The sequence below is a fragment of the Leucopleurus acutus genome, assembly GCF_964270905.1.
Source record: "Leucopleurus acutus genome assembly, chromosome: 1".
NCBI lineage: Eukaryota > Metazoa > Chordata > Mammalia > Artiodactyla > Delphinidae > Leucopleurus > Leucopleurus acutus.
Window position 1 is genome coordinate 202,834,886 of NC_139142.1, and position 27,059 is coordinate 202,861,944.

General features: G+C 43.6%; 1 protein-coding gene across 7 annotated transcripts in view; it reads right to left on the bottom strand.

Annotated features, from left to right (window-relative positions):
• WAC (WW domain containing adaptor with coiled-coil) overlaps positions 1–25,564 on the bottom strand; it is an 83,441-nt gene extending 57,877 nt beyond the window's left edge. For 5 of the 7 annotated variants that reach the window (XM_082838497.1, XM_082838496.1, XM_082838494.1 and 2 more), the window contains exons 1-3: positions 24,782–25,198; positions 24,497–24,533; positions 22,767–22,962 (exon numbers count right to left, since the gene is read on the bottom strand). In XM_082838497.1, coding sequence (XP_082694623.1) covers positions 22,767–22,962; positions 24,497–24,533; positions 24,782–24,822 — 274 coding nt within the window. In that variant the 5' untranslated portion in view covers positions 24,823–25,198. Of the gene's footprint in view, positions 1–22,766; positions 22,963–24,496; positions 24,534–24,781; positions 25,199–25,341 lie in introns of those variants that run through there. The other 2 variants (XM_082838495.1, XM_082838492.1) reach the window with 2 other exon arrangements.
• Between the last annotated feature and the right edge of the window lie 1,495 nt (positions 25,565–27,059).

The following is a 27,059-nucleotide window of genomic DNA, read 5'->3' on the forward strand; positions in this document are numbered from 1 at the left end:
TCAGCAACTACTGTGTTCAAGGAGAACATGTAACAGACCAAAAAGCACGCTGGAAATGGTCAGATCACTCTATTTGCATCAGATTTTCAATTAATGTCACTGCCCTTAAGGAACTGGGGGAAAAAACATTTAGAAAACCTATGAGAAAACAATTCATCTGAAATGTCTGCAGCGTATCATGCATCGCAGTCAGTTCCCAGCTCCCGGTTTTCTGCCCTCCTACCCTCTCACCCTTAACGCCCACCCTTACTCCACTGAAACAATAATATCTCACCCACCAACCCGCCTAATGAAAAACCTTTAAAAGTTCTGTGATCCCTGTTCCCCCCCTTAGGGTCAAAGCCCATTAAAACACACACACATCCACATACCCTAATGTAAACTGTTTTAAACTATTCTTTTTAAAAACACCAGTTAAAAGTGAACTTCTCTGGTAGTTTCTGTCAAAGGAAAATCTACAAAGGTGACTTTAAGAACTACCATATGACCCAGCAATCCCACTCCTGGGCATATACCCAGAGAAAACCATAGTTCAAAAAAACACATGCACCCCAATGTTCATTGCAGCTCTATTTACAACAGCCAGGACATGGAAGCAACCTAAATGTCCATCCACAGAGGAATGGATACAGAAGATGTGGCACATATCTACAATGGAATATCAGCCATAAAAGGAACGAAATTGGGTCATTTGTACAGACATGGATGGACCTAAAGACTGTCATACAGAGTGAAGTCAGTCAGAAAGAGAAAAGCAAATATCGTATATTAACGCATATATGTGGAATCTAGAAAAATGGTACAGATGAACTGGTTTACAAGGCAGAAACAGAGACAAAGATGTAGAGAACAAACGTATGGACACCAGCGGGGGGAAAGCAGGGTGCAGGGGGGTGTGGTGGGGGATGATGAATTGGGCAATTGGGATTGACATGTAGACACTAATATGTATAAAATAGATCACTAATAAGAACCTGTATAAAAATAAATAAAAATCCAAAAAAAATTAAATTTTATTTATTCAAATAAAAATTAAATTAAAATCAAAGCAAAACAGTCAAATTCATGGGACTAACAAACATCAAAATGAGGACAATTATATGAAACTAATCCTTCCCATGTTTAACTTAAAAAATGGTACCGCAGTGCTCTCTCCAGCTATAATTAAGTAAATGGTAAATAATAATCTGTATACATTAGAGTAGTATGTATACATACACCCCTACTCACTACCAATGGACTGTTAATGCCCAACCTAAGGCCACCCTCTACCTTGCACTCCAAGTAATCCTGCTTCTCTTATTCGCACGGACTACGCGACTCCATGTCCTCCAATGGCTCTTCACCTTATTCAGGGCACAAGCCGACATGCCCCCTCCATCCCCATCTCCTGCCACCTCCCACTCTCATCGGCTGGCAGTTCTCTTGTTTCTCCAACACATCAAACATGCTCTCACCACAAGGCCTTGACACTTACCCTTCTAGAATGTACTTCCTTCATCCTATATTCATATGCCCACCTCCCCTACTTCCAACATTTCCATCGAGCAGCCCCAACTTCCCAAGATTATCTTATTTCCTCTTATTCAGCTCTATTTTTCTGCAAGGCAGCGCTTTTCTCTAACTCATATACTATCAGTTTATTATCTCTCTCTCCCAAGAGAGCGTGAGCTTCATGAGGGCAGATTTAGCTACCTGCAATATGCACAGTGCCTGGCACACAGGAGGCGCTCATATAATTTCCGTGTACTCTACCAGTGTCTCAGGGAAATACCATGCTCCCCCAACGGTTTTCTACCTTACACATTCCACCTGTTATATCAATAAATTCACCTTGGTGGATTTGTACTACTACACATTCTTCACTCTACAGTTTTCTGTTATCTTCTCACCTTTCACTTGTAATCAACCTTTGACTTCTAGGTGCCTGCCTATTATATCAACTAAAAAGCCTACAGTGTATGAAAATTATGTTCTACTCTTTAAAGAGTGTCTTTATTCCCCAGGACAGCCCCACCGTGGGATTCCCTGAACTCCCTGAGTGCACCAGACTTTACTGATTCTGAAGCAAGCTCATTTACTTGCCTTCACTAATTATCAGCAACTGCAGTCCTTGACACAGTAAAGTGCAGTAACATGAGCCAAGAAAAATGAAAAACTGTGAACTTACCTAGGCTGGTTCACTTACATAAAACTTCTTACAATTTATATTTATAGGGACTTCCCTGGTGGTCCAGTGGCTAAGGCTCTGCACTCCCAATGCAGGGGGCCCGGGTTTGAACCCTCGTCAGGGAACTAGATCCCACATGCATGCTGCAACTAAGAGTCTGCATGCCACAACTAAAGACCCCATGTGCAGCAATGAAGATCCCACGTGCCGCAACTAAGATCCGACACAGCCAAATAAATATTTATCAAGGTAGTTTGTTGTGCATAACACTGGAGAACAAAGTAAGCGGCAGCAGGAAAAATAATTTCACAGAAGTAAAGTTTCATCTCTAAAAACCTGAGCTTGCTAAATCTCATATCCTTAATATAGGTAATGATAATGTATAACATTAATACAGTTTTATAATACTGTTGTTACATTGCCTCAATATGTGATTTTTACTGGCACTGAAAATGCATTAAATTATGCCTCAGAGCGGGGTCCCCAACCCCCAGGCCATGGACCGGTACCGGTCTGTGGGCTGCTGTTAGGAACCAGGCCACACAGCAGGAGGTGGGAGGCTGGTGAGGGAGCGCAGCCTCATCTGCCCCCCCATCACCCCACTCCCCTGCCCCGTGGAAAACCTGTCTTCCGTGAAACCAGTCCCTGTGCCACAAAGGTTGAGGACCGCTACCCAACAGTTTATTAACTGATAACACAGATACTCAAGTTAATTTCTGAACACCTCAGGGTATAGATAACCACCTGTTTTTATTAGAAATAGACTGTTTCAAGTTAAATAATCTTGACTTATGCAATTACCAGTCTCATATGTTTAGGACAATCTCCATCTTAAAACTGTTACACATTTAATGACAAAAATGCAAAGTTTTCATTCAAGGAATCTACTGCTGGCATGCAGGAAACACAGTCTTCTACAACCCGAAATAACCCACTCACATCCAGGCCGAAGCTGAGTGCTAGTGTCAAACAGCCCACAAGTACTGTAACAAATACCTGAAATTTTCTGATGCAACGAAAGCACTAAGATAGAAGAGACATTTGCCTAAAAAGCAGAGGTTTATAAAAATCTTTACACACTGTACATATGACTCAAACACACTGTTTGAATCACAGGTTTTTCCAAAGTTCTCTAGTGTGAGCACTAGAGACAAAATGTCATTAAGAATTAGAAGGCGTGTGAGTGCTGACGACTCCAACTGGATCCTATTCAGCCCCAAAGTGTGTCACACTTGCTTCCAGGAGAAAATGAAAGATACTTCCGCAGACTTAAAGTGCTCATGTTCGCTTAGTATCAGAGTTTCAACTTATAGTTCTTTAAAGTTTTAAATATATTTAAATTAAAACATTTTTAAGTATTCAAAGATTTCACGTTAAGGCTTCTCCCAGACTTCTGCCACTAGCATGCCGTGGGATTGACCATGGGGCTTCATCATTCACACAGCACAGAGCAGTGGCTGTCCAACTTCTATGTGCACCAACCTGCAGGTTAAATTTGCTGACATTCAGGTCTCAGCACCCAGAGGTTCTGACTCAGGTGGAACTGAGTGGCATTTTAAACACCCCAAGTGATTCTGGGACAAATGGTCCCTGGACCACACTCTGAAAAACAATGGTACATGTTTCTGACCATGGAAGAAAAAAAAGAAAAAACAAAAACGCTTCTCTAAAATATGATAAACATAAATTTCTCTGAAACATACTGAAGTATATTCTGAAGAACACAGAAAAACTGACAAGACTTAAAATTACTGGCAGTATATTTCATAGTATATGTTCACTTTTTGTCCAAAAAACCCTCTGTAGACCTAAACAAATGCACTGGATTTAGTCTAAGATTAGATATTTAGTCCTCTGAGGGGAGAAGATTCCTGAGAAATCAAGCATTTGCACAGTCTGTTGCTGCCCTGGGTGAGAACCACAGATGTCACTGTCATCCTTTCGACTATCCCATTTCAATTCACTCAATGTTATTACTCCTTAGCAATTATTCTGAACGGCACATTTTTAGATATCATTTTCAAACTAGCTAAGTGGTTGAGTGAAGCTATCCGAGACACCCAGTAGGAAGGCAGACAGACCGTGAGGCAGGAAGGTACCTAACATGCTCGCGGAGAGTCAAGGAAGTCAGTGCTGTAAGCTCAGCAAGTCGAGAGGAGGATCTAGAGACAGAATGTCAGAAAGGTAACAATGCTGCAGTCACAAATCACACACGGGACCTGCGGGCCATTGTCAAGGACATTCGAGAGGGTCTGCTGCCCTGAGAATAAACTGGAGTCAGAAGGTAGGAAAGCAGAAAAACCGGTTCGGAGGCTCAAGATTATTGGTCTGAGCAACTGAGAGGCTATAGTTTCTGCTTATCAAAATGCGGACGACTGGGAAAAGCAGGTTTGAGGGGGGAAAATGAGCAGCTCAGTGTTGGACACTACAATATAACCATCATAAATAAAGTGCTTCCTGGGATAACAGATGTGCTAACTAACCTAGACTGGAGATTGGGAGGTTAGAGAAGCGACCTCTAAATTGAAGCCTGAAAAACAGGAAGGAATTAATGAGGCAAAGGGGAGTGGAGGAGAGACAGTATTCTAGAAAGAAACAGCACGTGTAAGTTACCCATGTGTGACAGTGCTCAATTAGCTTCAGAGAACTACAGGAGGGCTAGACACAGAGAGATGCAGCAAGGTGTTCACTGAAACATTTGTGCTTTACCTGGAGGGCACTGGGGAGACAAAAGATTTTTTCATAAAGAATGAGCAAATGTGCTTTTCTTAGAAGGCGATTCTGGCTGCAGTGTGGATAATGAACTGGGGAGAGGAGGGGACAGTAGACCACTGCTCTGATTTAGGCAAGAGGGGATCACGACCCCAGCTAGAAAAAAATGAGTAAGAAAGGGAGGATAACAGCAGTAAGAAAGTCAAGAGCGAAGCAAAGGAAAGGAAACCAAGATGCAGTTAAATGGACAAGCAGGATATTGCACCCACACCCCAATGCTTATTGCATTACACAGTTAACCTAACACAGCATTACAAAAACATACTTACCCGTGCTAGATTATTTTCATTTTGAAAAATTCATTTTCACCAAACACAAATCGCCAAATTTAGGTATTAACGTGTACACTCTACCTACATACTTTAAACTTAAAAGACCAGTAATGACTCTTCCCTTAACCTTAAATGGCCCTCTATATAATTTCATGACATCTTTGTTTTATAATTTTGTAAGTATCTCATCTGTTAAGTAAAAACCAGAAAAGGCTGTATGTTCAAAAGAACCTACACTAGAATACACAGAACAAAAAATATAAAGAATACACAAGAATTTCTGAAATATGAAATTAGGATTTCTTCCCTTTTTAAAAGTAAATCCACCAGAAAATGGTATTTGACCAACAGAGTAAGTTTAAAATATTTAACACTCGGCATCTTGAGTCAAAATGATTACTTCCCGACAAAGCAAAAAAAATGAATACTATATTTAGTTGGCAACTTACGACTTAAATTGGAAGCTGTATTGACACGGTCACAAACTAAATCACTTTTTTACATAAACAAAAATGATTTTCAAAGTATATACCATACAGTGAAAACTTCAGGGCTTCTGTTTATCATAGTCTTGAAAAGTCTCAGCCTTATTTCTCAACTTAAACTTAATGAAGGCAGAGGAAACTACCATGCTGTTCTATCCTTCTCTATATACAGTGATGAAAATACTACATGAACACTGGAGAGAAATATTCCAAAGGTCCCCACACAAACAAAAGAAGCCATACATACTACATTTCTGGCAGGGACAGAGTTTTGGTTACCATGCAATGGTAGACAGACACACAGAAATATCTGAAAGCACCAAGCTAGCAATGCTCTCTCTCTCTTAACAGCGTGCCATCCTAAAAGATACGTATATCCAAACACAAAAAAGGAACTTCTTACAACTAGAATCCAGTCAATATTCAGAGAGCTCTGGCTTCTATGATTCAACATTTTCTTTTTTTTAGGTTTCAAATTTTACTTGGTAGTAGTTCTTTAACACGATGCTTTGACATGTGTATTAAAAACCCAAATGCCACCCAATAAGCGTCTTCTGATATAACACTGCAGAACACAACACAGAAGGTCCCCATATGCTTCCTGGCCTTCCTCCACTGACAGCAGTCTTAGTGATACTGAAAGGTTACAGAGAGGGAATATCTAGTATGTCCAAGAAGAGACGGCTAACAAACCCAACTTAGGCACCACTCTGACCAACAAGCCTGATTTTCTCCACCTGACAGAGGAGAAAGCATGATGATACACTATTCCAACATCACAAAAATAAATTAGTGCTTTTAAGCCAGAAGACAGCTTTTTAAAAACCACACATATCCTTAAGAATAAACATTGAGAGAAAAATTGGAAAGGTGATAAATTACGTGATGATCTTTAAAAAGATAACATTAGAATACACACATACAGAAAAGTAGATAGGAACCTTTAAAGCATTCACCTTAAGGAGTCTCCAATGATGAAAACTCTTACACACACTTAAGTACTCCTCCATTGAGAGCCTAGAGTATATTCACTCAAATATCTGAGGCCAATTCTTTAATCATTGAAGATGTGTTTGACTATTAAAAATAACTAATAATTCAGTGAAAATACTGGTAACTAAGGTAGGAGAAAAGTTGGCTAATATTGTCTGGTTAATATTGTTTCAGATCAAAAACAAAATGGGACTTAAGAGAAATTAAGATCGATCTGTTACTATGGCTCTTGATTTTCAACAAGATGTGAATTCAACCCCAAAAGATTTCAACTGAGCCACTGCTGGACTGAAATAGTCTATGTTCTTTAAATGAGTTTACTTTTTTTTTTTTTTGGCGGTACGCGGGCCTCTCACTGCTGTGGCCTCTTCCGTTGCGGAGCACAGGCTCCGGACATGCAGGCTCAGCGGCCATGACTCACGGGCCCAGCTGCTCCGCGGCATGTGGGGTCTTCCCAGACCGGGGCACGAACCCGTGTCCCCTGCATCGGCAGGCGGACTCTCAACCACTGCGCCACCAGGGAAGCCCTAAGTAGCTCTTTTTTTTTTTTAAATGAGTTTACTTTTAAAAGTCATAATTTTACTGTCAAAATTTTACTGTCAAGAGCCAAAGTATGCCACGTTATAGTTGTATTCTTTTTTTTGCTGATGAAAAATGATCTTCAGTTAACGTTTTAGTCACTTTTAGGAATAAAATCACAACACAATGAATCACTAATTAAAAATAATTAGAGCAGTAATTCTCAAGGGTGAAAGAAATGGAGCACCACATGTGAGAATTTCTGGGAAATTCTTAATTTCAGTAAGCTTGAAAAACCTTATTGAATATTCAAATATAAGGAAATTTGGGGGAAAAAAAACCAACAACCAAAAAAAAAAAAGCCCTACAAAACAACAAAAACTCACCTTATTGTCCTGCCTAAATATATCATAGAAAGTACAACTGTAAGATCTCCTTAAATAGTGGGTGGTGCATGAATTTAAAAGGATTTGAGAAACAATTTACAAAAGGAACAGTAAAAAAATTAGTAAAGAGTCTGAAGTTTTAAATGTCATTATTCAAATTAAATATAGTATATTATAGTTTATCATATGGCAACTGATAGCAGTCTAACTATCAAGGTGACTTAAAAGAACTGGTAGGGCTTCCCTGGTGGCGCAGTGGTTGAGAGTCCGCCTGCCAATGCAGGGGACGCGGGTTCGTGCCCCGGTCCGGGAAGATCCCACATGCCGCGGAGCGGCTGGGCCCGTGAGCCATGGCCACTAAGCCGGCGCATCCAGAGCCTGTGCTCCGCAACGGGAGAGGCCACAACAGTGAGAGGCCCACGTACCGCAAAAAAAAAAGAACTGGTAATAATGTGTTGGAATTAACATACCAATTACTATACACAATTTTTTTTTTTTGCGGTACGGGGGCCTCTCACTGTATGGCCCCTCCCGTTGCGGAGCACAGGCTCCGGACGCGCAGGCTCAGCGGCCATGGCTCACGGGCCCAGCCGCTCCGTGGCATGTGGGATCTTCCCGGAGCGGGGCACGAACCCATGTCCCCTGCATCAGCAGGCGGACTCCCAACCACTGCGCCACCAGGGAAGCCCCCCACAATTTTTTTAAAAAGTTTATTTAGATAGTTTCCTGAAAATGTGAATAACTGCTTGCTTCCTTCACAAACAGTAAAAAAGCAACTTCAATCCAACCTAAGAATTCTAGAATAGTAAATCACATGAAAACAAACTCTCTGAGGTTTACTACCACTCACCCGTTTCTCACATGTACTAGATATGTAAAATGGCATTAAGTTTAACAGTATTGAGCACCTACATTTATATGCCAGGCCCTGATACAATTAAAATTAAAACACAGCCTCTGCCTTCTAGGAGCTTAGAGTAGGCAAACCACATATGTGAACAATTACAATTCACTGGACAGGAACTGTAAGAGAAATAGGTTCAAGGAAGGCTTCATACAATAAAAGAACTGGGATCCTGAAGGATTAAGAGGTTTGCCAAGAAAAGCAAGGTGGGGTAGGGGTAGTGAGAAGACAGTTTTGGTTGTGAAAAACACATACAAGGGGGACAAAAGTATCTGATGTTCTAGGACCGGGCAAGTAGTTTCCACGTGACTGTGTAGAGAGAAAGGAGGGGGGCTGAGGAAAGCTTGGACTCTTGGCCACGGTGACTCAGAAGATTTTCAATTCTTCAAATTTTCTAGCTTTGGTGTTTTCTTTGGTTTGTTTTTGCGGTACGCGGGCCTCTCACTGCTGTGGCCTCTCCCGTTGCGGAGCACAGGCTCCGGACGCGCAGGCTCAGCGGCCATGGCTCACGGGCCCAGCCGCTCCGCGGCATGTGGGATCCTCCCGGACCGGGGCACGAACCCGTGTACCCTGCATCAGCAGGCAGACTCTCAACCACTGTGCCACCAGGGAAGCCTTCTAGCTATGTTCTGAGATGCCAACTTTCCACCGTGAACATAACAGCACTTTCTTTTCACCTCAGTGTCCCCTACGTATACCAGGCAGGAAGACCACCCAGGTAGGCATATGAGGAAGCAGGGAGGAAAACTCCCACATCTGCACAGTCATGTTGCTTGTATGTGATGTGCGTAGATTTAGAGCCTCCACAAGGTCTAGGATTCCTCCTAAACACAGGAGGAAAGGAAAGGAAAAGGAATCAAGGATAACTGCCCAAGTATTAACCAAGACAGAGAATACTCAAGTTAGGAACGTCACATGAAACATGCCTAATGAGCAAAAAGGTATGCAAACCTAGAAATCCAAGGAGAGGGTGCGCAGCAAGGACAGAACAACGCAGAAAACACTAACATGTCAGTACAGATAAATGAGACTCAGAGCTCAGGAAGAGTTTGTAACAGCAGCATGGAAAGGAAAGACAGCATAATGAAAAAATCAAAGAACTACCAATAAGGAAGGAGAAATCACTTCAAAGGACTCAAGTAAAAGAATGACTGGAAGGTTTTCAGTGGACTTGGCACCCAAGAGATTATTAGCAACCGCGAAAAGAGAAATCTCAATATTACAGAAAGAAGACGCCATAACAGCAATGGGCTAAATTTAAGTTTTTAGTTTTTTGGGTTTTTTTTGCAGTACGTGGGCCTCTCACTGCTGTGGCCTCTCCCGTTGCGGAGCACAGGCTCCGGACGCGCAGGCTCAGCAGCCATGGCTCACGGGTCCAGCTGCTCCGCGGCATGTGGGATCTTCCCGGACCAGGGCACGAACCCACGTCCCCTGCCTCGGAAGGCAGACTCTTAACCACTGAGCCACCAGGGAAGCCCTAAATTTAAATTTTAAAACACTAAAACTTCTTAGTTGCATTAGCCACATTTCAAGTATTCAATAGGCACATGTGGCTAGTGGCTACCATACTGGAGAGCTCAGATACTGAACATTTTCAACTACACAAACGTTCTTTTGGACAGTGGCTAACTAACCTACTCTCTTTCCCAAATATGAACAGACAACTTCAAACAGCAAACGTATGAGGAAACCAGTAACATGGAAGAGATAAACCAAACCCAGACAGAAAACTTTCTGAGGACACATATTTGACATGGGAAAAACTAGAATATAAAATCTCAAGTGTACTTCTACTGAATCAGTCATCAAATTACAATAAGTTATTTAAAAATTAAATCATCCAAAATAAAACTTTCAACAGGTGGACAAAATGAACACAGCTTTCACTATAATTCTGGCACCAGGAGAACCTGCCATGGGATTCCTCTCCCCAGAGTACAATGTACACACATTCAAAAAGTATCCAAACACCTTTTTACTAAGCAAGAAATAAGAACAGAACCAAAACACATCTAACACAAACCCCAAAAGGAGAAGAGTCAGAAACAATTTTTAAAAAAGAGGGGGAGGGCTTCCCTGGTGGCGCAGTGGTTGAGAGTCCGCCTGCCGATGCAGGGGACACGGGTTCGTGCCCCGGTCCGGGAAGATCCCACATGCCGCGGAGCGGCTGGGCCCGTGAGCCATGGCCGCTGAGCCTGCGCATCCAGAGCCGCAATGGGAGAGGCCACAACAGTGAGAGGCCCGCGTACCGCCAAAAAAAAAAAAAAAAAAAAGAGGGGGGGAGGGTGGCAGGAGGAGGAGAGAGCGAATGACCCTTTCTAAGGGTTATCCTCCGGCTAAAACAGCCCTAAGCAGAAGTACAAAAAAAAAAAAGGACCACGCTTAAGGAGAGACTGGTGAAGGAGAAATCCTAAAGACTCTCAAGCTGGGGGTGGGAGAGTAGAGGAAAGTGAGACATACGCATCGTAGTGGGTTAAGCTACCTATAAAAAAGAATTAGGTTTGATGTGGACTTCTCATTTGCAACTACGAATAGTAATCAATTTAGAAGTAGCTTCAAAAAAATTAAATAAAATTTTAAAAGATTCAAGGAAAAATGATTTTAATCTAACCAAAAGATCATTCTCCATGTACAGAAACAAAATGAAGACATGTTTGGGCATAGCAAAGCCTCAGATTACCACCCATTAAAAAATAATAGTTATGAATCTTTATGTAAACATAAAAGTAGAACACATAAAGGAAAAAATGCTTTTAAAAAATAAGAAGTGAAATCAACTATCATACTGGAAAACTTTCTCACCTGTCAGAAAACAGATCAAGTAAACATTAAGAATAAAAGGATTTCTATTACACAGTAATGTACGACAGAATTAAAGAACTTGATCTAAACAGTTCTTTGTATCAAAGAGAAAAATACATTATTTTCAAACACCTCAAAAATATCTGCTGTAATTAAAGTATTCTGAGATAACGAGAAAAAAATCTTAACTCCAAAAGGCCAATAAAATGAGAATAACTAAAAGCCAAATAATAATTTTTAAAATACCAGTTTACAACATTCATTTAGAAATTTGAAGGCACACTTCTAAATACCCCTGGACTTACAAAAAAAAAAAAGGAAAAATCAAAACTGAAATCACCTTTAGGCCTGAACCAAAATGAAATCACTCTATAACTCTACATTAAAATCTATGTAATATGAACAAAGCAGCAAAGTTCAGAAAATTTACATGTCAACCCGTTCTACATTATCAAAGTAGGAACCAGAAGTTTCTCTATTAGTGAAATTTTGATACGGTTCCCAAACAAGATTGTAAGAGCAACAAAGAGGTCACCTAATGACAAATACATGTCCAAACCTATCTATCTAGACTTGACACCAGAAATCAGTTTTTCCCTCAAAATACGCATATCAACTGCAATCCTCTTTAAATTCTACTTCTACCATCTGAATCCAAACCCTCACCACCTCAAATCTACAGCACAACAAGCAGCGCTAACAATACACGGCTTTATATAATCAAAGGCTGGCTAACGTGCCCTGCATCAGCACACAAAAGGACAACCTGAAAGCCTAACTGTACAGCGTGCCCATGTGCAAGGACCCAAGGGGAAGTCCTGAAGAGCGTGTCATCCCCTGGGCTAATCACAACATGGTGCTGACAAAAGTCCGGCTCAACAGCGAGCAGGAAGCCCACCGGTAGTTCTGCTCTAAGGAGACCTTACTTAGTGAACGCGAAAATCAACTGACACTTACACTAAACGGTAATTCCCTATCTCTGCACTAAAAATAAGTTTGACATTTAAATACTAAAATGAGTGCTACATTTTAAAACCTGTTCTTCCCAAGAATCAAGAACACCCCTAAATTATGAGAGTCAGCATCAGGGACTCACCCAACTCCTTGTCAAGGTAATAATAAATAAATCTAGCCCAAATCAAATTGACAAGGAAATCTGGAGGGCCCAAGTGCCTTGGGTCGACTTTTGCAAAATAATCAACACTGACATATAAGTTACATTACAAAGGAACTACCATAATTACACGAAAATACAAAACTGAGGATGGTCTACAGCTTTAGACAGTACAGCCTTGTGACTTAACCCTTAAGAATATTCTTTATAACTTAAATGTCCCATGATAAACGAGACTCATCTCTATGCATAGAGTATTAAATACGAATACTTTAAAACCCTGATAAGGAGCCAACAGGCAGCAGGAACACATCGTCACAGAAAAGGCTGTGGGACAGTAGACACCACCCCTTCTAACAGCCTATCTTACTGTGTTCCAACTCCCATGTTTTCCCCAGGGCTTCAATTTTCATAAACCACCAGCACATACTTTTATGAAGTTGGAAGAGTCTGGAAACTTACTCTTCACAAATGCATTATTAAATGCAGAAATACTTACCATGATCTTCTCATCTGAGCCAAAATATTCCAAAATAACATCTTTTACTCGTATTGCTTTTTAGCTACCACAAAGGCCTAGGTCTATGGGCACAGTACAGGTCAAAACCCTTCAGAAGATGCCAACACGATGCCATGCTCTTCGGGCGCACCGTCATACAATTCGGAAGTAATCAGAGATTAAACCAAAAGACTAGCACTATCTAAATACATCAAACACGCTCATCCTAAGTTTCCTTCAAAATGCAATTACAGTTGACCCTTGACCAACACAGGTTTGAATTGCATTGGTCCACTTACAGGCAGATTTCTTCCCCAATATACACATTTCACAGCACTACACGAGCTGCAGTTAGTTGAATCTGAAGCGCAGAACGGCGGGTAAGGACGCTCGACTGTAAAGTCATACATAGAACGGCTACGGGGGAGGGGGCTGGCTGGCACCCTAACCCCACATCGTTCGACGGCCCGCTCTACTCCTCAGGACCAACTGCAGGAAGACGGTCTGCTAGCACCTGAGGTCGGCCTGAGCACGCCAACTCGGGTCAAGGCTCTGTGTTCCAGAGAAACAAAAACCAGATGAAGCTTAGCACTGGGCTGTCTCAGGAAAGCCTGACTGCACGGGGGTGTGTGTGCCAGAAACACTTGATCTAAGTCAGAGCGGCAGCTTCAGATACAACCCAAACATATCCTGCAGGCCTGGCCAGCTGCTAATACTGGTTAAAAACTCCTCTGCTTCCCAGCATTAGTTCTACTCCGGAGCAATGGCCATTACATTAAATGCCAGAGGATGCTAACTGAGCTATTTAATGCGTAACTGTATACAAATTATACTATTATCTGTGCATCAGAAAAGAAGGTGACAGAGAACAAAGTTCTCTGAAACTCAAGAAAGCACACAGTATGATCTGGCAAACAACCACTCTGACTTCTAGACTCCTAACGAGAAAATTCACATTCCTTCATGTCCATCTCAGCGTTCCTCCTCTTGTGCGCACTCTGCCTAGGTCTACAGTCTGCATGTATCTAAATTAAACCAGTGTTTATTTAAAAATTCAGTTTTCTAGTCTCCCCTCCCCACCCGCCCCCCAATGCTCTGATTGATGATAATTCAGATGGAGTCAGGAACTTGTAGCTCTAAAAGCTTCCTAGGTGATTTGAATAGACAGCCAAATTTGGGGTAATTACCCTAAATGTGTGTTTTGGTTTACCCTTCCAACAATCCTAAACATCTCTCAACTGCAGAGCTCTGGATGAGCAGGTAACAAGCTAGCATGGCCCTGTAGCCCCTTCACGTACGTAACTCTCACCGATCAGACCCCTCACCTGGCAAGTGAAAATAATACCCAGGATGGTCCTTCCTAAGGAAGAAGGAAGAAAGAAGCGGTAGCTTGAGACTGGGGCTGCTGGTCTGACACCAACTCCTCCTCAGTCACAGGAATAAGAACAAACATCACAATGTACTATGTCACAGTCTGAGCACTTGGCTAGATGCTTCACAAGTGTTCCAAGGTTTGTCATTTTCATTCAACCCCACCGCAATCCTAGGGAGTGGACACAAAAACACAGAGCAAGTGACATGCCTGAAGTCGCCCAGCTACACGTTATCAGCGACTGGACTAAAACACAAATCTAACTGAAAGATGGCTCCACCCATTGGCTAAGGGTAAGAGAGAAGCGCTCACATTCTCTGAGCACTAACTAGAAGTATGTGTGGTCAGTCCTCTCACACTGATACTGCTGACACCAAATGTCTACTGAATCACTGTGAAAATACACTGAAGACGAGCCAAATAACCCCATAATATGAAACCATTTTTAATAAAATCTGCAAAGGCTATGTATAGGATCCTTCTCATGTTATGGCACAAGAATGAGTCCTATGAAAACTACCGACAGGATCTGAAGCGATTTCATTTTCCCCCTTCTCTGCATTTTCTAGTTTTTCTATAATAAATTCATACTAACAAACAGAAATTGTAGTACAAGCAGCACTATACAGTTCAAGGGCTCATTAACTCCAACCCTGCCTGGCATAAAGATGCTGTTTCAGAAATCAAGCGGATAAAAAATTTCTTTAGAAAAATAGGAAAATGTGTTAAGCTAAATAGGTCAACAGGGTGATCATATTCTCCAGAACTGTGCTGTCCAATTCAGTAGCCACTAACCACATGTGGCAAGTAGGCACAGGAAATGTGGCCAGTCCCAACTGAAATATGCTGTAAGCGTAAAATACCAGATTTCAAAGACTTTGCACAAAAAAAGGATTACAAAAAAAATCTTAACAGTTTTAAAACATTCAGTGCATGCCGAAGTGAGAATATTTTGGATACGCCAGGTTATATAAAATACACTAAAGCTCACTTCTACTTCAACGGCGCCACTAGAAAACTCGCCTTTGTGGCTCACTTTGCTTCTGCTGGGCAGTGCTGCTCTAAGACCTTGTCACTCACGTGCAGCCAACAACATGGCAACACCTGGGATCTTGTTAAAAAGGCAGACCCTTGGGCCCTACCCCAGAACTGCTGAGCTAGAAAATGCATTTTAGCAAGATCCCCAGATGTTCAGCATACACACGCATGTCTGAGAAACACTATTCCAGAAAACCAGTTTCATTTCCCTTTCAATCCTGACAATCCCAATAGTCTTTCATCTACCCATTTACTAAAATCTGCCAAGGTGTTAGGCACTGTTCTAGGCAACAGGGATACAAGGGGATAAAATCATCAACAAATTTACTCCCTGTTCTGGTGGAGTATATTCCAGAGGACAAGCAAAACTGTCAGTCCCGCTATAACACTTTGCGAAAAATGCAAATTTGTTTGAGCACTACTGATTTACCAGGAAACTACCTGAGCATGACACAGATTTCCCCACTTACCTACAAGCAATTTCACCCGGGAGAAACACGAGCTGCACCCAGCTGGACCAAGCTACACGGGGATTCATGGCACAGAGACATACGCCTCTAACACCTGCCAGCTACCCCAGCTCAGCGTCCGAGTTACGGGTCACATCCATCCACAGTCGGTGACAATTTTCAAAGGGTTATTTCAGATAACCCTCCTTCCATCACTTGACAGTAACTCACAAACTGCAGCCCTTCCACAAGCTACTAACTTCAGGCCTTCGTCAAGGTAAAATGCCGCATCTACTGCGTCGTTAGTGTACTCCTTGACCGTTTAACAAAGTTGTGCAAGCTCTTCGCAAGGCCGCCCCCTTCCTAACATGCCGCCAACAGTGTTCTTGGAGTCCTGTGCCCCACCCACGTCCCCCCCATAAACCCTGGGGTGCACTGTGCACGGCAACTTCCAGGAACACGTGCTGTAACACAATGACAAGAAAGCGGTAACATCAGGTCACCTAAGTACAAAGAAGGAACAAAGCAGTGGGAAGGACAGGCGATGACAGGATGGCTGAGTGCCTGCAACGGCAGGTAAGGCCTCTGGGAGAGGGTGGTACTTCAGCGGACACCCTACTGGAGAGACGGCACCAGGGGGACATACAGAAAGATGAACAAACCTGCTGCGGGGCCAGTGCGGACAGAGCGGCACCAACAAGGGGAATAGGCCACAGAAGTACCCAGACAGCAGGTTACACAGGGCTCATTACAGGCCTCGGTAAGTAACACAGTCAAGGGAGGGTCTCAAGCATGACAGCGATGTAAGCTGTCATTTTAACTGGACTACTCTGGCTACGTGCTGTGTGAAGCATAAAAGACGTGGGACACCATTCAAGAGGCTCCTGCAGAGTCCAGGCAAGAGGAGGAGGGGACAACAGTTTTACTTTAAGTACACACGGTCCCAGACTTACCACGGTTCGACTTAGGATTTGTTGACCTTACAATGATGTGGAAGCCAACAGGCAGGCGGTGGGAACCATACTTGTAATTTTGAATTCTGCTCTTCTCCCAGGCGAGCGATATGCGGTAGGATACGCCCTCAGGATTGGAGCTCCCAGTCAGCCACGTGACCAGAAGGCAAACCACCCCTACACTTACAGCCATTCTGCTTTTCACCCTCAGTACAGCAGTCAGTAAGTTACACGCGACGTTCAACACTTTACTGTAAAGCAGGCTTTGTGTTAGACGATTTTACCCAAAATGCTTTTGCTCGTGTAAGTGTTCTGAGCACATTTAAGGTAGGTTACATGTATTAAATGCATTTCCAACTTACGATATTTTCAACTTTTGATGGGTTTATCGAGAAGTAACCCCACTGTAAGTCCGGGAAGATGTGTACTAAGTGGTTACAGCTGGAATACAACTTTAAGGTAGAGATAAGGTTTTATGTGTAGCAAAAAGACTTGCTTTCTACTTTCAACAATAGTAGGCTAAATAATTAGATTATATGTTCATCAGTAAAACAGGAATAATCCTGATCAGCCTAATTCAATGGGTTATGGGACCAGGTGAAAAACAACGTAAAAGGGCTTTCGAGATTATGAAGCACCATCTAAATCATAAAAAGGAGAGTCTTCATAGGATATATTTTCAAGCCCTAAATAACTGGCTTTGAAATGACTGACGAACAGTATCTCCAGTTCTTAGCACAGGGTCGCAGAAGCAGAGTCCAGGTACAGGTGTGGTCCCAGGTACAGAATCTCTACCAAGATACCCCAGCTCACTGCTAGCTCCACTCTTTCCAGCATCAACAGAATGGTTCCCTACATAAATCAAAACCATTCTGCACAACAAAATAAGACAAACAGAGCCTCACCAGGAAGACAACCTAGAATATATAAATTTTCTGTGAATTATGGACCAGAAATCCTAAGTATGTTACACCAAGAACTTTAAATACATCTTGCACAACTAAAACAGTTCAACTGAGACTGCCTTAAAAGATCAAAGTAAACCATTCCAAAATATTTTTGATTGTGAAATTGAAATCCATTGTATCATAAATACATAATAACCACCTTTTTAAGAATAACAAATAGGTTAAAATGTGATGACTACAAGACAAATGACATGGTATGTGTTCAAACACACGCACAAATCTTTAGAGCAAGTATTTCCTAAAATTAAGGAATACTGAAGAGTTGAAATATTAAAACTGTTTATCCACCAACCTTACTCTGTTCCTCTTGAAATGGAATACCTATTTCCTATGGAAACCCAATGCAAACCTATCTGCCTAGCTTATTACCTTACTATATATACACTGGACCAATAAAAATAGGTAATACTTATCTATTTTCACTAGACAAGAAAACACTTAATTCAAGTATCAGTGAATTTTAGATTCTGTATGAAATTTCCAAGTTGCTTTGAAAACAAGCCTCTGTATACGAGGGCTTAACTTGAGAAAAATGGCTTCTTCCTAGTAAAATTGGCAAGCTTTCCCATTAAAACTTATTTTTAAAAGTACACTAACATGATCATCTGGTCTAGAACTACACACACACACCACACAACCACAACCCCCCACACACACACACACACACACACACACACGCACGCACACCTACTATAATTCGTTAAGATGTATCCGGAGCATTAAGATACAAGTCAGGTCATCTTTATACTAATTTGTAATATAGTAAACACCCACCAAATAAAGTTCAAATATGCCTGAATGTTTCATCTCCAACAGTGTACACAAGTTACCAGAGTAGAGAGGACTAATTTCTAGACTAATCTGTCACTATGGGTTCCTTTCATAAAAGTAAATCTTCCCTCATCTATAAACTGTAATACAGGGATACCATGCGTACTATCTACCTTCCAAGGTCAGTGAGGATCAAATGAGACTGTTCATTTTTATAGTACTTTCTAACATTACAAATGCACAGCATATTTCGTTTTATTCCAAATGTAAAGTTATATGAATAACCGTAAGACCATACTGTGCAATTATCAGTCTATTATTTAATGTGAAAATACTAAAACATTACTAAATCATACTTTAAAAACTGTAAAAACACCAATTATCCCCAAATACTCCCTACTGAACAATTCCTTCAAATGTTACAGTAACTGTCATTTGACAACTCTATTAAATACATTTCCAAATTTCTCCAGATATAGCTAAATGACAAAAAAAAAATAAAAGCTTTCATTATGCAGCTAAAAACTTTAACATCTTTAGAAATGTAACCACTAAGGGCAATTTTTCCTTTGTACTCAAAGGTATATGAATGCTAACTCAAAAGCTATGCAAAATCACTGTTAAGTCCCACCAATCAGGGAGCCGATACAGAATATTTTTCAATTAACCAATGGAGCTATCTCCCCCAAAAAGATGTTTCTAACAAGTATGTTTCTGACAGTTAGTTCTTAGAAGGATGATGAGAAAAATGGGACAACCCCCAAGAGGCTGAAGTTCTGTGGGACAGCTTCACAGAACCCTTGTAAAGACATCCCTCGTTCCTCAACTCATTTGTACTATCAACATTCTTAAAGTTACTTGGTAACATTATCCTCAGGACTAGTTTCGTTAAAGAAAAACATACTTTAACGAAATGGAAAGAGTTTTAAAATTCCACAGAAGTACAAGTTCAACCAGTATTGTACTGTCATACTTCTGAAGTGGGGGGATGTAAGCTGCACCTTTAAAAACATGTCTAAGCTACAAAACCAAATCCAGTGTACCTTAAGATTCTTGTTTTTGGTTATTTTTAAACAAAAGATATTTTGCAGATAGATCAGGGAATATATAAAAATAACTTATTCCACCAAGTTAAACAACCTTCTAGGTAAGCTGTAATGTCACATAATTTCCCTTAATTACGACAGATAATCTACATTCCCTTTCATAAATCCTACACGATAAAAACCTCCAATTCTTTTAACTGCACATACAAAGCTGGAATAAATCCTTTTTAGCTGCAGATTTCTGAGAGTGACGATCCTCCTCAATCCCTGCTTTCTGACTTACGATATACCTTAAAGTCATTTTATATATTACTCTGAATTGGCACTTTTCAAGGAAATCCAAGGTGCCATGGAAGAAATCTAGTGAATTACTGAAAAAAAATACGCTGTGATGTGGACAGATGCCAGTAAAGCCCCATTTGGCGGGGGGCGGGGGGGGGGGGTACACACATCCTTAAATTAGGTACTTATTAAAATTATGAGATTTTTTTTAAATCCTAAAATAAATATCAATTTGAAATTAGTTCAATAAATATAGTAAGCTGTTCTTACATTAAATTGTTACTTACAAATGCTGAGTGCACAGATAATCCAACTCACTTGCACTTCACTTTGGATAATGGTTTTGACTGTTATGTGGACATTTATCTAAAATATGTATATATGTATTTTTTCTTTTTTTTTTTTTTGCGGTACGGGGGCCTCTCACTGTTGTGGCCTCTCCCGCTGCGGAGCACAGGCTCCGGACGCGCAGGCTCAGTGGCCATGGCTCACGGCCCAGCCGCTCCGCGGCACGTGAGATCCTCCTGGACCGGGGCACGAACCCGCGTCCCCTGCATCGGCAGGCGGACTCTCAACCACTGCGCCACCAGGGAAGCCCTGAATTCATATTTATTTAAAGATAAAAATCTCAGGGAATAAAAATGCCTGTAATAAAATTACATATTCCCTTTAAATCTGTTTCAAACTCTCATTAGCAAGGAAAAAACAAAAAAACACCTGGAGTCAAAGTATAATGACTAAATATATCAGTATTAACTGAGGGAAGAATCACCACTTCACATCTTTAAAACACAGAATTAACATCAAAGATGCACTCTGAGCTCAAGAATGTAGATTTGATTTTATGGTATTCATTATTATTCCTACCTAGTGTAAAGTAATATGGTAGCCAGGTATATGAGAGACGATACAGTCAGGGATGAAGTTAGTATTAGTTAAAAGGCTCCAGAGAAAGAAAAGCAAACAGCTAAAAAAGCAAATCAGAAAGTGGGGTTTTAACTGAGCAAGGGACTAGATCAGAAAAATAAGTTTCTTTACAAATGGAGCTAAAGAACCATCAGCAAGCAGATGCAAATAAAAAGGAAACTAAAAGCAAACAAGAAATATCTGGACTACACATAGGAAGGAAAACTAAAATCAAAATGAAGAAAGAAAAAGTACAGAAAAAGCAAGCAGCTCGACCACCATCACCAGCTCTCCAGAGTCAGCGCCTTTAAGAATAGCTTCAAGGCCAGGATCACATCTTAGCATTACTTCCAGGAATACCACACAACTGCTGACACACAGCAGATGCCCAATGTTTGCTGAATGAATGAGCAACAAAATGTTCTTGGGATTATTTCACCTGTAAAAGAATTTACCAGGCGTGATTCACTGTAAATGTATGAAAGCATTTACAGAAGTTTCCTAGAGTACTTAAAATGACCTCCTTCCTGGATTTGGGGATACATGATAGATTAACCAGATCAGAATCACTAAAAGAGAACCTGGGATACTTATCCATAAGGAGATGAGGTGCTACATCCTATTTAGTCACAGTCACCAAAATTTTAAAGATAAAGCAAAATACAGTGCAAACAATACTGCCTTCTAAGAGCTAACATTTGAAATGAAATCCACTACAGAAGAGTGGTTGGTAATAGAATCATCTTGACTACACATACACTATGAAAACTTACCTACAAAATTAAAAATGTTAATAGTTTAAGTAATTCTGTCCAAGAACTTGTAACGCTAAATAACCAAACCCATCTGCTGTTACTTACAAGCAAATATACAGATTATCTGTGTAAGTAGCACAAAACTATACTATATTTAATGGAGAACTATATTCCCCTCCCATTCAATAACCATCCAAATGTTCCATCTCAATGCAATCTTCTGATCATTATTAATTTCCTCAACCCAGTAATTATATACAGAGGAGACCGATGTTTCTCAATATCTCATCATACTGAATATAGCTGACTTCTACCCTAGGAGGCAAAAAAGAGAACCAGAAGATGCAGGATTTTTTTTTTTTTTGAAGTAAAAGCAAAATATTGAGAAGCTAGTTGAAAATCAGACAGAAAGCCATGTGAGACTACCGAGTTTCCTTAGAAGTTTATAAAGGCACAATCAATAGGGTATATTTATTTCGAACACGTTAGCTATTAAGCAATTTAAGATCTTATAACAGGGAAAAATAGAGATTAATTGCCTCAGGGAAATTGGTTTATCCCTCAATGCATTCTTTAGACATGAAATCTGATTATTTTGGTAAATTTTGGCCACATTAAGTCTGAAAACAGTTAAGAGTTTAACTTTTTTTCTTGGCCTTCCACCTACCACAAAGAACCTGAGGCAAAGGAACAGCTGAAGTTACCCGTATACCACTGAGGCTTTTAACAAGGTGAATATGTGAAGAAATATACAAGTTACATTAACAAGATCCTAGGGAACAGGAAAAATCTCAATTAAATGTTCACAGCCACAAGTTAAGAAAAATTTTCTGAATCACAAATGATTTTTTTAACCTGTGAACTGTCTCAAAATACCTACTAAATTTTTAAATTCGCACTTCACCATTAGGAGACACGGCTGAACTCCTTAAAAAAAAAAAAATTCAAGCAGAAACAAGGATCTCAAAATAAACCAAGCCAAATAAACTGAAATCTTTACTTGAAGAGGTGAAAGTTCCTTTCTTGGAAAAACGTCCTGCATTTTTCCCTCACCATTAATAAAGTACTGGTAGGCTACATTCATAAATGCATTCTCTATCAGCTACTGGAGTCCAGTTTTGCATCCTCAGGTCAGCATCTGTTATCTCTACATCACTTGTTTGGGAATCACATAAATAAAAATAAAATATTCTGATGACATAACCATACAGTAACGTCTGCAAGCTGGAAACATGACTGACACCTTTTGTTTTATACAGAATTATCATGAAAAACCAACATATGAAAGTTTCAACCAAAAAGCTACTCACCACCATCCCTCTCTCTAACTCTGTGAATATGCACATTTTTGGCCTTACTGTGACCTGTGCTGTCACTATATTTGTTTTCAGGACTATCAGATCTCCGCAACATTTTATTTGGTGGTGAAGGATCTGCGGCGTCTCGCATTTTTTCATGTCTGTGGTCACCGCTACTGGGGTGACTCTTCGATGAATACTTAAGTGCCTGTAAAACATCACCCCCCAAAAAATAAGAGAATTAAAACATTGAACTCAACTTTCTGGGTTAGTTCTACTGTAAAACTTGGCATATTAACTTCATTCAGTTTTATGAATTTGTATCAAGAAAATTAAAATTTCCTTTTCCAAGTCTGTCCTTAAGTTATTCAAACAAGACCTAAATGACTAAGAGTTACGGAAAGGCTCCTCATACAAATCAAAATACCACATTCAAAAAAAAAAAAGATCCACTCCACTAATTATCTTGTAAATACAAGAAATCAGACACTTTGGTAAGTTAACTCCTCAATAAATTTTTCTGGGAATTAGAAAGTTTAATCTAAAGGAGAGTACTACCGTCATCCCGTTTTTGCTCTGCAACTGCTACGCTAGACACAAGATATAAGCAAGCATGCACAGGTTTCTGCAATCCAACAACACAAAAGCGTCACTTTCTCCAATGCTTGGACTCACCCATGTAAAGCATTTGGGACCTGACTTCACTGCTCTTGCAGGTGCGGGAAATAACTTTAAGAGGCAGAAAGAAACGCTGGCTGATACTTCTGACCTATCACGGCGGAACTTAATGGAACTCCCTCGCAATAACGTATCTGAGACAACCACGACATGGCAGTCTTTCAAACCGCATCAATTATGCTTTGGAGGGCCCGGCTCAACAGGGTTTGACCTCTGACTTATGCAAACTAATGAACACTGTTTTGCACATCAGGGGGCCTAGGGTTTTTAACTTGGGCTTTTAACAAATCATGCTGGCCAGTAACACTACCGTCAGCTTAGAAACCTGCTCTCCTACCCGGTAAGGGATCAGACGCAGAAAGTATTTCCTTCTAGTGTCATCTGAGCGCTGCCAACCATGTCTGAGACCCGCCCCACCGCCGGAACCAGGGGCCACTTCTACCAGGACTTTTTTTTTTTTTTTTTAAATTACAGGTTTACGTGCAGCCGCCGCAGGCACACAGTAGAAGCACCTTCCTTACTTAGAGCGGCTGCCCCAGCACCCAAAGACCTCAACTCCGGCAGGAACAAAAGCGCCATCTTCCACTAGCAATGCACTTAGCCGCCCCGAAAACAAACTGCGAAGGGAGAGCGCTCCACCGCGCGCCCAGGAGTCGCAAACCCGTCGGCAGCCTCGCCCCAGTCTCGCGTCTACTCTGGACACCTTTCCGGCAACTTCTCGTCGCCCCGCTACAAAGGAGCGTGGCTCCAGAGGCCCCCGCGCCTCGCCCCACCGAGTCCCTCCCGCCCAGAGGCCCGAGTCCGGCCCCGCCCGGCCGAGAAGGGCTCCGCTCGCCACGCGGAGCTGCGCTTCCTCCAGTCACCTGTCAAGATGAGCGCCCACACCTCGCCGGCGAGCGCCGCGGGGGCCGAGCGCAGGCTGCGGGCGCCGCGGAGCCGTGGCCCCGAAGGGCCTGCAGCGGCTCGCGAAGCCTGCGCTCGAGTAGCGGCTCCTCCCTCCCCGCCGGCCCCGCCGCCCCGCCGGCCCCGCCGGCCCCTCCGGCCCGCGCCCGGCCCGCGGGTACCTGGTAAGGCTGCGCGTCCCCCCGCCGGTCGTGACAGCTGGAAAACAGGAAGAGAAGCGGCCTGAGGCCGGGGGCCCCGGCGCCCCCCCCGCGGAGCCCCCGGAGCCCGCCCGCGCGCACACGCACACTCGCGCCCGCCGCCGCCCGCCGCCCGCGCGGCCGCTCCCCCTCCCGGCTGCTCCGGATCAGGGTTAACAACAAAAATGGCGGCGAGGCCGGCCCAGATAAGGAGCAGCCGCCCCCCCGCCGCCCGCCCCGCTGCCCCGAAACGAAAAGACGATTTACCCATCACTGAGTCTCTGCTGTTTCCTCGCATACATTACCATCAATGCCCGGCCTGTGAGCGTGTGTCGGGGACGGGGAGCGGCCGCGGACCGGGCGGCGGGCGGGCGCGCAGGCGGCGGGCGGCGCAGGGCCCGGCGCGCCCTCGGCGACGCTCAGCACCTCCCCGTCACTGGCGCCGGCGCTCCCGGGCCATCCCCTCCGTGCGCACCACGCTCACGCTCAGCTCGGATCGGCTCAGGCCGGGCAGCGGCGAACCGGGGGAGGGGGCACCAAGATGCGTCCGGCTCGGCCCCGCGCGCAGCGACTGCCTCCTCCGCCTTTGCCTCCTCCCGCTCCGCCGCCGCTACCCCTCCTCCCCCCGCCGCCGCCGCCGCCGCCGGGTCCTCCTCCGCCGCCGCCGCCTCCTCCTCCTGCCGCCGCCGCCGCTGGTGCCGCCGCTGCCGCTCCACCAACTACATCCGGGCAACTCGGCCGCTGCGGCCTTCGGAAACCCTCGGCACTTTCCGCCGCGCTCCTCCTCTCCCACCCTCGCGCGCTCCGGAACGCCGCCTTCGGCAAACCTCGGCTCGCCGCGGCCCTCCTCTTCCTCCGCGGCCTGGCTCGCCTCCTCGCGACCCGTCCGCTCTTTCCGGTCGCCGCTGCGGGCTCGCACACGCGCGTCCGGCCGCCGCCCTTCCACTTTAGGGGTAGTCCGGCTCGGGGAGCCGCCCGAGGCTGGTCCCGGGGGCCCCGGGGCGCGCGGGGCGGGCGGCGCCTTCGGGAGGAGGTCGGTGGGGCGCGCGACGAGCCATCGCGGACTTAATAAGGGCGGCTGCGCTGCTGCGCGTGCGCCCGGCGGCGCGGGGCGGGGAGGCGTCCCGCAGGAGCGCGCGGGCCGCCGCCCCCGCCCCTGCGGGCTCCGGCCGGGAAGCCCCTGGTTGGGCGGCGGGCGGACGCTGGCCCAGGCGCCCGCTCCGCGCGCGGGGACGCGAGCTGCCCCGGAGGCCCGCGCGGCGGCCTGGGGTGGGCAGGGCGCGCCCCTGGGCCGTCGGCGTCTTAGAAGTAAGTCACCGCCGGAAGCGCGGGGCGAGGGCGGCAAGCGTTCCGGGTCACTGCGCGGAGCGCCCGGAGCGCGTGGGCCTGCGCCCCCCGGGTGGGGGGGGGGTCCGTGGAGGAAGAGCGAGCGCCGCCTGGGCCGCTGATTGGAAACGCGCGATGCGCCTGCACGCGTGGGGGAGGGGGGGACCTTGGAAAAAGTGTTGTTTACTGTTTTCCACCCCTAGCCGCGCCCTCCCCTCCGTCTCCTTTTTTCGTTTCCCATTTTTCTCTCTTCTGGTTCCTCTTTGCTCACGTGCGGTCGCTTGGAGGTTCTGCATGTGAATGGAGGCCTGGGGAGTGCTAAGGAAATTGCTGTCAAGGGAATTTGTTAGCGCGCTCCAGGCACAGTAGCGGCGTTGGCACGTTGGGAGAGAGAAGATCAACTCTGTCCCCCCAGCTAGGCTTTCCTGGACGGCGGTGGTATCCAGGTGGTTTTATTTCTCCTGTTCTAAACATCTTGTAAGGCAACACTGAATGAAGTGTAATAAACATACACTAAACATACAACAGATTACATGGAAGAAAGAGGCGAGGTAGGAAACAAATCAGAAGAAACAAAGGTCTTTCCGAAGAACTGATTTAATTGGTATCCAACCAGTTAATTATGGCTGACCTAATGAAGAGGTGGAATGATGCGGGGAAGAAGGCCCAGAAATCACAGCTGATGGAAAAAGAAAAAAAAAATAATTACGTAGCCTTATTTGTCACATCTACCTGCCAAAAGCCAAGATTATTGCTGTTTGGGAGGACTAGTAAAGTCCACTTAAGGCCCACCGAAGGTGTCAGTAACTAAGAACAAAACTGCCAGTGACTGAAATGAGGAAAAAAAGAAAAGAAAAAACGGAGTTTTTTAAGTGTGGTTTCTAAACACTTTTGTGACAACTGCTCTGAAGACGAAAGACGTCAGATTGGAAGAGTACAGAAAGTAATACATAAATCTCATGCAGAAACTTTTTGAAAGCTGGCAGCAAAATTTATTACTAATTTCTTGTTTGATGATTAGACGTCTGCTGAACTTGTTATATACCGTTTGATCAAAAGTAGCAAACCGGGCTGAGACACGCAGCAAACAGCTCTAGGCAGTGTACAGTCGGTTCTCGTTATTCGCACATTCCATGTCTGCGAATTCACCTGCTCACTGCAATGTATTTGTAATCCCCGAATCAGTATCCAAGGGTTCGTGCACGTGCACAGTGAAAAA